This window comes from Dermacentor andersoni, chromosome 8 (genome assembly GCF_023375885.2).
Source record: "Dermacentor andersoni chromosome 8, qqDerAnde1_hic_scaffold, whole genome shotgun sequence".
Taxonomy (NCBI): Eukaryota; Metazoa; Arthropoda; class Arachnida; order Ixodida; family Ixodidae; genus Dermacentor; species Dermacentor andersoni.
In genome coordinates, this window is record NC_092821.1 from 12185858 (window position 1) to 12198318 (window position 12461).

Genomic DNA, 12461 nt, shown 5'->3' on the forward strand with positions numbered 1-12461 from the left:
CGTACAACAGGAAAGGCTGCCCCTAAAAAATTGTATTCTCAGCTTTTGCGCATTTAAAAACATTCAGAGAAGATTTCTATGCATAATTACAGCACACGCGCAGTTAATGACCAAACAGGTTAGCGTTAAGATGGAAGTTTACAAAACAAATTCCATTTCACGCTCAGCAATCACGCACAGATGGTTAGCGGCTTCCTTCAGGAGCAGACATGGGCTTTTGGTTTGGGGCTTGCAGCTACGTGGGATGCAAGAATATGACTGGGAGCAGGCAATCCTTATGCGTAATTACGAGCAATATACGCACAACGCTTCTTCAGAAAGCGAGGCTAAGCACAGGTAACGCGAGGATCTCACTGCGCTGACACGACGACTTCGCTGCAGCCGAATTCCGGCTACAGCATATGCGGTAAGGGTAGCTATATGGGCTTGTGGATAGGTCAGGTTGTAATTCGTTGTAGTGCAGGCAGAATAACACAGACATAAAAGGAACATGGGACAACACACAGCACTGATCAATCAGCTGCGAACAGCTGTTGTTTACGTATGCCGTCTGTCTTCCCACTCAACTTCAGAAAGCAACGCTGCGCACTGCAAAGAAAATTTAAATTTCGAAACGTTCCGAAATTGCAGAAGAGGCGTATTACTTTCTCCTAACAAAGACAGGCCAATAATATCAAACCGCACAAGTATTTTCCTTACATTTGAAAACTTGTTTCGTTTGTGCCACAGTACTTGGCAGCGGGCAACGCTGGGCATCGCTTCAGCTGGATTGTTGAAATCGCAATCGTGTGAAATGAGCCCTCTAAAAATCGCACTGAGACACGTGCAAGTCCACCGATTTCTTTCACTGCAGTAGCAACATGTGAAACAGTCTTTGCACGTTGAACTCGATGTCTTCTGAATCCATACGACATCAGCGCAGAGGATCTATGTCAGACCAGCACGCTCGTTCATACCTGCCATGCTACAGGTATTGCTGTCATGTCTGCGATATGATTCAGTTTTATGCAGCTGCTCTGCTGTTGCCTTCCAAACGTAGTGCTTCTCGTCTCGCATCATAGATAAAGTTCTCCGCTAATTATCAACTAAACACAAGGTTGCTAAGAATCATGAGCGCCTGACAAACTGGCTTACAGAATGACGGGACAGCACATAACCATCATCATGATCATCATCAGCCTGGTTATGCCTGCTGCAAGGCAACGGCCTCTGCCATACTTCTCCACCTACCCCTGTCATGTACTAATTGTGGCCATGTCGTCCCTGCAAACTTCTTAATCTCATCCGCCCACCTAACTTTCTGCCGCCCCCTGCTACGCTTCCCTTCCCTTGGAATCCAGTCTGTAACCCTTAATGACCATCGGTTATCTTCCCTCCTCATTACTTGTCCTGCCCATGACCATTTCTTTTTCTTGATTTCAACTAAGATGTCATTAACTCGTGTTTATTCCCTCACCCAATCTGCTCTTTTCTTATCCCTTAACGTTACACTCATCATTCTTCTTTCCATAGCTCGTTGCGTCGTCCTCAATTTAAGTAGAACCCTTTTCGTAAGCCTCCAGGTTTCTGCCCCGTACTGGTACTGGTACTGGTAAGACACAGCTGTTATACACTTTTCTCTTGAGGGATAACGGAAACTTGCTGTTCATGATCTGAGAATGTCTGCCAAACGCACCCCAGCCCATTCTTATTCTTCTGATTATTTCAGTCTCATGATCCGGATCCGCAGCCACTACCTGTCATAAGTAGATGTACTCCCTTACCACTTCCACTGCCTCGCTACCTATCACAAACTGCTGTTCTTTTCCGAGACTGTTAAACATTACTTTAGTTTTCTGCAGATTAATTTTTAGACCCACCCTTGGGCTTTGCCTCTCCAGGTCAGTGAGCATGCATTGCAGTTGGTCCCCTGAGATAGCAGGAAGTGGACATAACCATGAGCTTTCGATAAATGTTTCCGCCGACCATCTCTAATGGAACATTACTTTGCGTCTTGCTATACCTTGGTACCTAATTTATCGTGCCATGACGTCGTCGGCTTTTCCCAGTTTTATCTATAATTTGAGTGAACCAATCTTACCTATGAACACCTTGCTTCGAGCCTCTCTGTACTTACCGTTGATGTAAGCGAAAGGTGAGACTGACATGGGTAACAGCTGCACACTAAACTGCCTGTAACCAGCTCACATCTTTTGCGGATGTCACAGCGGTGTCATTACTTTTTTGCTTTCCGTGGATCCTCTGGTTGTCTTCTCGAAGACTGCTCGCGAATTTTCTATCACGTTGCAATGGTCCCTACAACGTTTTTTCACGTGCTCACCCACAAGTGTTTCATTACATGTTGGCACACGGGCACAGAAAATGGCGTTAACTTCATAATGCCGTATTAGTTGTCATTTGCGTGGTGTCACACGATCAAATCAAATGGCATTCGCCGTAATGCCATTCGTTATTTAATGCGTTCGCCAGAACTCATTCGACTGAAATATGCGTACTCTCGATGCCATAGCGTCGCAAGCCACAGCGTTGATTGTACGCATGTCTCAGTGTGTGTAATGTATTTGAAACATTTAACCCTGTAAGAAAACATTTGTACATAACTTTGAAGTGCAACTGGTACTTTTACGAGAACGAAACTTTTTGATTTATTAATTTATTCATACCTAAAATACCCCATTTAGGGTTTTACATGAGGGGTGGGTATATTTAGGTCATATTTTCAACGAATGCCTTGAACGATGAATGACTAGAGTGGTGCACCGCTCGGGCAGGTAGATGATTGCAGCATTTCGCTGTTTGAACGAAGAAAGATTTAAGATGACCGGTGGTGCTAGCTGGAGGGGGATAAACAGCTTTTGAATGGCTATGACGAGTTAAAGTGCGATGCGCAGCGTGATATCGGTCAGGTGAAGCTGCGAGTGAGGGAACACGTGAGAATCTTTGAGAAGACGAGGACTGTTGCAGCTAGCGAAGCTGCGCAAAAGGTTGGCAACCTGTGAAACAGACGAATTTCACGTGGGGATGGGTTATATTTGTTGCACGTTAAGTCTTTCGTGGCACGCAGGATGTTCACGTGCAGTCTTTGTGTTCATGGACTCCACGTGATAAGACGAAATCTCTCAGGTTGGCGTTGCGACGGTCTTCCTGCGGCAGGCGCCATTTTGTTTCTGGGCTTCGGATTTGACATACATTGGCCACTGTTGCTGTGGTCGATTCTAAAAGACAAGAAACTCAAGCTAACCGTGCCATAGTATGCTTAGTTTTATATTCGCTGTTTATTAGGAAAGTTTGAACTTGTAAAGGCATACTATTTTGTCATTCATACCCTAACATTGCTTACTTCATAAGAGACTGTCATCGATATCATTGGGTCAAACGTCATTAAATTTTACGCATGGCAGCTCCGCATAAAGAAATATTATTCAGGAACTCAAGGCCTTAACTACTGAATGCCATTTTCTGTACCCATATGGCACAGGTATACGACCCAGATGACGAACAATGCGAACAAATAAAGAACTTGGTACTCCTCTTTGCTGACAGTATTTCCTATTTACATGCTCAAATAATACACATTTGGGCAATTTTTCCTTACTTTTTTTACGAATAGAAAACGGGACACTAAAATCAATGATGTCTCTGTATGTATAACAATTAAAGATAAAATGCTTATCATCAATTCATGGTCAATGCAAATAGCAAATGTAAGAAAAATCTCCTCCCTATTTTGCTTTCAGCATGCATACCATATGCGCAAGAATGCATTGCGCTGATATTTCCACTCATGAAAATAAAATACGACAAAACACCACGTTAACTATTAGAAATAAAGATAATAAGCGTAATGTTTTGTTGTCGAAAGAAAAATCAACTACTTTTGAAGTGGTGAATGGTGTGATAGACAGCCATGGTCTAAAAGAATTTCCACCTTTTAAAAAAAGAGAGCGTAGCCCCACACATGAATGTCATTTACCGTGAGGTTACTGGATGTAAATGCCTAAAAGACAAGTAAAACAAAAATATATACCTTGTCTCACAGGACATACACAAAAATGGCAAAATGCTATCGTAGAAACTGCATTTATTAAACGCATCATTATTAGCCTTTTTTATAAATACCTGTTGGCAATTAGGCAGAAGTCGTCACTAACTTGTATATGTGCACTTTATTTTATTACGATCGTCACGCCAAAATGATAGGTATTAATTCAAGAGGAATTTTTTTTGTCTTATCTCGGTCAGAACGAAGGCCTTGGTTCAGATTTCAGGAAGTTAATTTTGAGTCCGTCTTCCGAACTTTAGCTTTATTTATTTAAGTGCTGGCACCCTGCCGCAGAGTTGAGTAAATGCCACAGTCAAGAAGTGTTAAGTAACATCTTGTGGTATACCAGAAATGTTCATATGCTACATATATTTGGCGTCATCTGGCTAACAGAATGTTAGATTGCGTTCATAATACGTAGGAATTCATGTGCAATCAACTCTTTGGTGCTCTGTGAAAAGCGCACATGAACTTAAGAGAAAGCTTTAGCTCGGGCCAATCTCCGACGCGGCCTATTCAAATACATGTAAAACGCAAAAACGTTTTTTCTGAGATATGCCCTGCACCGGTTTCAACAAAATTTGTTGCATTTGAGAGAAAGCTAAATTACAGTGACTATTGGAAGCGGAATTTTGATCTAAGATTGATTATTTTTTTAGGATTTTGAAAACTTCGAAAGTTTCAAAAATATAGACGCGCGAAGTTTCCAAATTTGTGGCTCTGAATCAAGAGGCATCGCGGTTGTGTAAACGGCATCAACAAATTTGTTATGTCATTTTATATGTTACATAAAGTTACGTTGTCTACGAGGGTTCTGCAAAAGCGGTATTTCCGTATTAGAAGAGTTTTCTAGATTCGTGTCCAACATATAAATTTCCTCCGCTTTAAATGTATTATTAGATGCAATTCATATAATTGTCATATCACTTTTCATTGCTGAGTTACACAGTTATAAACTCGATAGTTTCATTTTCTGAAAATTTGCAACTTTTGCCGCTTATTATTAAAAAATTTACGACCTAAATAAAAATTCAAAACCAAAATTACAATATTTGCGGTTTTATTTGAAATGCAACAAACCTCTTCAAATTTGGCGCAGTGGTTGCCGAGAAAAACGAATTCTCCTTTTACATGTTTTAGATAGGAGCACTCGAGCTAAAGCTTCCTCTTAAGGTTTCGCTTGAACTTTCCACAGTAGGCTGTAAGTGACAGCTCGACTACTGGAATGATGTTTTCTATTTTTCTATTGGTTACTGAACCAAAACACAGAGGGGTGATGGCAGCAGCTAAATCTATACTTATTGGCAACCGTTTCATTAAATGTGTTACCATCAGCGTTTTTACATTATCAGGACAAATGTGCTACACATATGAAGTTGGGGTAACTCAACATGCACCTGCTAATTAGTTGAACAGGATGTACACCATCGTGCGCTTATCGAAGGCAACTGAAATGTGTTTCACAACGGTACCACCTCTTGTCCTGCGTACACATTTCCTGCATTTATGCCACAATGTCGAGCGTACATTCACGCTAGGTATGTCAGTGCAACCTTTGTACAGTATGTAGTGTAGTAAGTCTCAGGTAGTCCAAGAACCAGTCCCGATGTCATCCATCCCTGTGCTTCGACGTTCGGCACCAGACACATTGTTGTCAACCACCGATCAGCATCAACCTGTTGATCTCTTTTCTTGTTTTGCCGTGTCCTCTATGCTTTCGTGAAGCGCTCTCGAGGCAGACCCGTCGCCTCAGTGATAAAGTCCATGTTTTGGGTCACATCCGCGTAGACTGCTGGCACTCCCAGTTGGCCGCAGGGCAGGTCGCCGTACGAGACCAGACCCACGAGCACGGGGCGTCCCTCGCTGTTGCGCTTGCACACCAGGGGCCCACCGTCGTCTCCCTGCAATTCCCAAATTCAGTGTGCGATGTGCTTTGTTAATGCTCGTGAAAGCATGTTTAGGGTAAAACAACACCACTTCATTTTCAACGCTTAAATTTTCAGCGCACAAGAAGAAATGCTGTAAACTACAATTCAAGAATTTCACCAAATTTGGAGTCAGTACGAACAGAAAATGGGAGCATGGACGCAGCGACCAGGAAATAGGCCAGAAATGCCGCCCACTTAAATATTGCAACGACCTCGACACAGCTGACAGCCCCTCGGTGAGATTCGGTGCCACATGCTAGGCATGTTGGGCGGCTCGCAGAAGAAGAGAACGACGAAGGTGCCAGGACAGCGAAGGTGCCAGGACAGTCTTTTGTTGCTTTGTCTGTGACAAGCTGGTGGAGGTGCTGGGTATTCACGAGTGAAATTGGTCACTAAAATTTGAGCAGTCCGTGACGACAGCTGCAAGATGCCGCGGGCTACGCAACCTGTCGAGCCAACAAGACTGACAGATTGCCTTCAGCGGTTCCGAGATGGGGAGGATCATCGTCTGTTTCTACGGTGATCAACGCCATACTCCGGGGTGGTAAAGTAGCACAGTCACCCGAAACGCGTAACACCGTGGACTGTGGGAGGTAGTCGTCTGAATGAGTTGCGTGTTCGCTGGAAAAAGTGACAAGCAACTCGAGAAGATTTATGATGGTGCCGTACTCCCGAAGAAAGTCCATGCCGAGTATGACCTGCCTAGAGCACTCTGCCAGTATAATAAATGAACCGACAAATGTGACCCCACAAATCTGTACCCTCGCAGTGCATTTGCCGATCGGCGTGAGAAAATGACCACCGGCTGTACGGAGTTAGGTCCTGGCCACGGTGTCGCCACCTTGCGAAGTGTAGTAACCAGTTGTCCACTCATGACAGAATAATTGGCACCAGTATCGACCAGAGCGGTTACCGGGTGGTTATCTACAGAAACGAGTATGTCGGCTGAAACAGGTTCACGGTTTCCGAAGGAAGGTGTCGAAGGTACGCAGTCGTCGTTGTCGTCGATGCCATCGTCGGGGTGTCACAGCGGAGGACCTTTCGAAGTGCGTTGGACAGCGGCCCCACCACCGGCGGTCGCTGTTCTTAGTTTCCCCGACTTGAGCTCGTGGGCCGGTTGCCCACGGAAGCGGAGAACGTAGTGTAGCGGCTAGGTGACGCCGATCGTCGAGGAGGTGGTGATCGGGACTGGCGTTTCTGCGGAGACGGAGATCGGGTCGTTGGCAGGGACTGTTCAACCGGTGGGAACTGCGCGTACGGCGACGAAGGTTGACTGGCCAGATATTGCTGAATTTCGGGCGCTCTCCCTCGCGTGGGCGACTAGCGCCAGGGTGATAGCCCTGGAGTCCTGTTCTTCGGTAGTAGCAGGCACGGTACAAGTGGCCCGCTTCGCCACAGTGGAAGCAGAATGGCTGATAGTCAGGTGTGCGCCACACGTCTGACTTTCGCGTATTGATTCGGGGGCTCGTGTACCCGTACATATTTGTACGTGAAGCTTGGCCCTGGGGGTGGCACAGCGGTTTTTGAGAAGAAGGCGGGTTACGATGGTTCCCGGGTTGCGCAGGTAGCCTCACTGCTTGCGCATAAGTCAGTACGGGAGCGGCTTCAGGTCTGGCTTGCACGAATGGATGTGCCGCCTGGCGGACTTCTTCGCGGACGATATCTGTGAGAGATGTCGTCCCCTGTAGTCGATCGAGCTCCTCACGCACGACACTACGTACACGCTCTCGAAGCGCGTCGGTGTCATAGGGCAACGAGAGAGAAGATGCTGATCCCAGGCTGATTTGGCGATCGTAGACCGAGGAGAATTGCTGAAGGGCTCGCTCCATTGATGTCGCCTCACTGACGAACTCTGCTACTGTAGCTGGAGGCCTTCGCATCAGTCCAGCAAACAGCTGCTTTTTTACTGCACGCATCAGCAGGCGTACTTTCTTCGCTTCTGTCATGCCAGGGTCAGCACGCTTGAAAAGCCGCGACATGTCTTCTACGAACATGGCTACGCTTTCTTTCGGCCTTTGAACCCTATTCTGAAGGGCTTGCTCTGCTCGCTCTTTTCTTGCGGGGCTGCTGTACGTATCGCGTATCTGCCGTTGAAATTCTTGCCAGGTGGTGATGGATGGCTCGTGGTTAGCGAACCATGTTCGGGCAGAGTCCTCTAGGGCAAAGTACACATTCCTTAACTTTTTCTGCTCGCCGCAATAATTCAAGTCAGCCACACGATCGAAGTCATCGAGCCAGCCTTCCACGTCCTCAAAAGGCTCACCATGGAACGGCCGCGGCCAGCGTGGGGTGTGGAGAACCAGCGACGCAGGAGGCTGTCCCGTACCGTACGTCTCCTGTGTCTGGCTTGCGGTTGCGGTGGCCATCCTCGGCAGATCTTGCAGGCCGTATTCCTAAGGCAGTCTTTGAAGCCGTCGGCTTTTGCGTAGGTTGTCCGCTTCCAGTTCCTGGGGGTCAGAGTACATAGACGCGTACACAGCAGCTCCACCAGTTTGTCACAGACAAAGCCACAAAAGACTTCGGTCGACCGTATAGATCTCTTTATATAACGCTGTCCTGGCACCTTCGTCGTTCTCTTCGTCTGCGAGCCACCCAACATGCCTAGCATGTGGCACCGAATCGCACCGAGTGGCTGTCAGCTGTGTGGAGGTCGTGGCAATATCCAAACACCTTCAAAATATTGTGGAAATTTAGGAAATAAATAATTGCAACCACTGAATGTACAACATAAAGGTCGTGGTTATCAAGTGTAATAATACTGAGCCATCAGTTCAACATAATGAGAAACATGAGTTCAAAAATAAACGAATTTTATACGTATAACAGCGAATAACAGAGGTGTATTACATCTTTCACTTTTTACTTAGAGTAAGTCCGTCCGTTATTGCGATATTTCCCATGACTAATTAGCAGGGATATTTCGCCGCCTGGTAGGCATTCCATAATTTCAGCACTCTAGTTTAACGGTGCACCCTCTTACCCAGGGCATTGCTGGCTGTGGGTGATCTGTGGGTTGCAGCACAAAATTTATGGCGAGTTCTTGTTTCAAGACAGCCGCGTCAAGTCACCATCATCATCATCATCATCATCAGCCTGGCTACGCATACTGCAAGGCAAAGGCCTCTCCCTTACATCTCCAACTACCCCGGTCATGTGCTAATAGTGGTCCTGTTGTCCCTGCAAATTTATTAATCTCATCCGCCCACCTACCTTTCTGCCGCCCTCTGCTACGCTTTCCTTCCCTTGGAATCCACTCCGTAACTCTTAATGACCATCGGTTATCTTCCCTCCTCATTACGCGTCCTGCCCATGCCCATTTATTTTTCTTGATTTCAATTAGGATATCATTAACTCGCGTTTGTTCCCTCACCCAATCTGCTCTTTTCTTATCCCTTAACGTTACACCTATCATTCTTATTTCCATAGCTCGTTGCGTCGTCCTCAATTTGAGTAGAACTCTTTTCGTAAGCCTCCAGGTTTCTGCCCCGTACGTGAGTACTGGTAAGACACAGCTGTTATAAACTTTTCTCTTAAGGGATAAGGGCAACCAGCTATTCATGATCTGAGAATACCTGCCAAATGCACCCCAGCCCATTGTTATTCTTCTGATTATTTCAGTCTCATGATCTGGATCCGCGGTCACTACCTGCCCTAAGTAGATGTGTTCCCTTACCACTTCCACGGCCTCGCTACCTATCGTAAACTTCCGAGACGGTTAAACAGTACTTTAGTTTTCTGCAGATTAATTTTTGGACCCATCCTTCTGCATTGCCTCACCAGGTTTATGAGCATGCATTCCAATTGGTCCCCAGAGTTACTAAGCAAGGCAATATCATCAGCGAATCGCAAGTTACTAAAGTATTCATCATTGCCTCTTATCCCCAATTCTTCCCAATGCAGGTCTATGAATACCTCCTGTAAACACCCTGTGAATAGCATTGGAGAGATCGTATCTCCCTGCCTGACGCATTTCTTAATTGGGATTTTGTTGCTTTCTTTATGGAGGACTACGGTGGATGTGGAGCCGCTGTAATCTTTCAGTATTTTTACATACGGCTCGACTACACCCTGATTCCGTAATGCCTCCATTACTGCTGAGATGTCGACTGAATCAAACGCTTTGTCGTAATCAATGAAAGCTATATGCTAAGTGTTGGTTATATTCCGCACATTTCTCTATAACCTGATTGATAGTATGAATATGGTCAATTGCTGAGTAGCCTTTGCGAAATCCTGCCTGGTCCTTTGGTTGACAGAAACCTAAAGTATTCCTGATTCTATTTTGCGATTGCCTTAGTAAATTCTTTGTAGGCAACGGACAGTAAGCTGATCGGTCTATGATTTTTCAAGTCCTTGGCGTCCCCTTTCTTATGGATTAGGATTATGTTAGCGTTCTTCCAACATTCCGGTACGCTCCAAGTCATGAGGCATTGCGTATACACGGTGGCCAGTTTTTATATAACGATCAGCCCACCATCCATCAACAAATCTGCTGTAACCTGATCCTCCCCAGCTGCCTGCCCGCTTTGCATAGCTCCCAAGGCTTTCTTTACTTCTTGCGGTGTTACATGTGGGACTTCAAATTCCTTTAGACTATTCTCTTTTCCATTATCGTCGTGGCGGTCACTGGTACTGAATAAATTTCTATAGAACTCCTCAGCCACATGTACTATCTCCTCCATATTAGTGATAATATTGCCGGCTTTGTCTCTTAACGCATCCATCTCATTCTTGCCTATTTCTAGTTTCTTCTTCACTGCTTTTGGGCTTCCTCCGTTCCTGAGAGCATGTTCAATGCTATCCATATTATATTTCCTTATGTCAGCTGTCTTACGCTTGTTGAATAACTTTGAAAGTTCTGCCAGTTCTATTCTAGCTGTTCATACATGGGCGTTTGTTAATTAGATATTTCGTCTCCTGCGATAGCTTACAGGTATCCTGTCTAAGGAAGTTACTACCGACTTCTATGCACACCCCTTAATGATGCCCATAAGATTGTCGTTCATTGCTTAAACACTAAGGTCCTCTTCCTGAGTTAGAGCCGTATACCTGTTTTGTAGCTTGATCCGGAATTTCTCTATTTTCCCTCTTACCGCTAACTCATTGATCGGCTTCTTATGTACCAGTTTCTTCCGTTCCCTCCTCAAGCCTAGGCTAATCCAAGTTCTTACCACTCTATGGCCACTGCAGCGCACCTTGCCGAGCACGTCCACATCTTGTATGATACCAGGGTCAGCGCAGAGTATAAAGTCTATTTCATTTCTAGTCTCGCCATTAGGGCTCCTTCACGCGCACTTTCGGCTATCCCCCTTGCGGAAGAAGGTATTCATTATCCGCATAATATTCTGTTCCGCAAACACTACTAATAACTCTCCATGGCTATTCCTAGAGCCTATGCCATATTCCCCCACTGACTTGTCTCCAGCATGCTTCTTGCCTACCCTGGCATTGAAGTCGCCCATCAGTATAGTGTATTTTGTTTTGACTTTACCCATCACCGATTCCATGTCTTCATAGAAGCTTTCGACTTCCTGGTCATCATGACGGGATGTAGGGGCGTAGACCTGTACGACCTTCAATTTGTACCTCCTATTAAGTTTCCCAACAAGACCTGCCACCCGCTCGTTAATGCTATAGAATTCTTGTATGTTACCAGCTATATCCTTATGAATCAGGAATCCGACTCCTAGTTCTCGTCTCTCCGCTAAGCCCTGGAAGCACAGGACGTGCCCGCTTTTAAGTACTGTATATGCTTCTTTTGTCCTCCTAACCTCACTGAGCCCTATTATATGCCATTTACTGCCCGCTAATTCCTCCAATAGGACTGCTAGACACGCCTCACTAGATAACGTCCTAGCGTTAAGCGCTGCCAGGTTCAGATTCCAATGGCGGCCTGTCCGGACCCAGAGATTCTTAACACCGTCTGCTGCGTAACAGGTTTGACCGCCGCCGTGGTCAGTTGCTTCGCAGCTACTGGGGTAGAAGGTAGAAGGAAACACGTGCAGACGTAGAAGGCCTCATCGAGGGCGACCAACGTCTACTGCATCACCGTGAAACTTGCGTCGCAAGAGCGATCGCTCGAGTGCACGGAGAGAAAGCAAAAGCGATGCTGACAAACTGCAGCCATGAGTTCTAGAACCCCAACAAAGGCACGACGATCGCATACACCGAGGAAACTGTGGAAACCAGCAAATCGTTTGTACGCTCGGATACTCTCACGTCTAGCCCAACGATCATAGTTCCCGATCCAGACTTCGACATAAATCTAAGTAGCCCCATGAGTAAGCCTCAACAGCTCAGATGTCTTCTTCGACGATACAAAGACTGCTTTTCGACGTCATCGATCGAAGGTTCCACAAAAACCAGTTGCAAAGCCTCGCATACTAACCGAAGAGTGCGCTCGGCCACTCTGCTAGAGCCCTTACCAAATTCCGACGCGAGAACGTGGAGCTATACGGCAGCAAACCAATGAAATATTTGGCTACAAGATC

General features: G+C 45.8%; 1 protein-coding gene across 1 annotated transcript in view; it reads right to left on the minus strand.

Annotated features, from left to right (window-relative positions):
* Positions 1 to 4061: 4061 nt before the first annotated feature.
* LOC126526662 (trypsin-1-like) overlaps positions 4062 to 12461 on the minus strand; it is a 97696-nt gene continuing 89296 nt past the window's right edge. Inside the window, exon 8 of the mRNA XM_050174526.3 lies at positions 4062 to 5943. Within this exon, the coding sequence (XP_050030483.1) occupies positions 5752 to 5943 (192 nt within the window). The 3' untranslated portion in view covers positions 4062 to 5751. The remainder of the gene's footprint in view (positions 5944 to 12461) is intronic.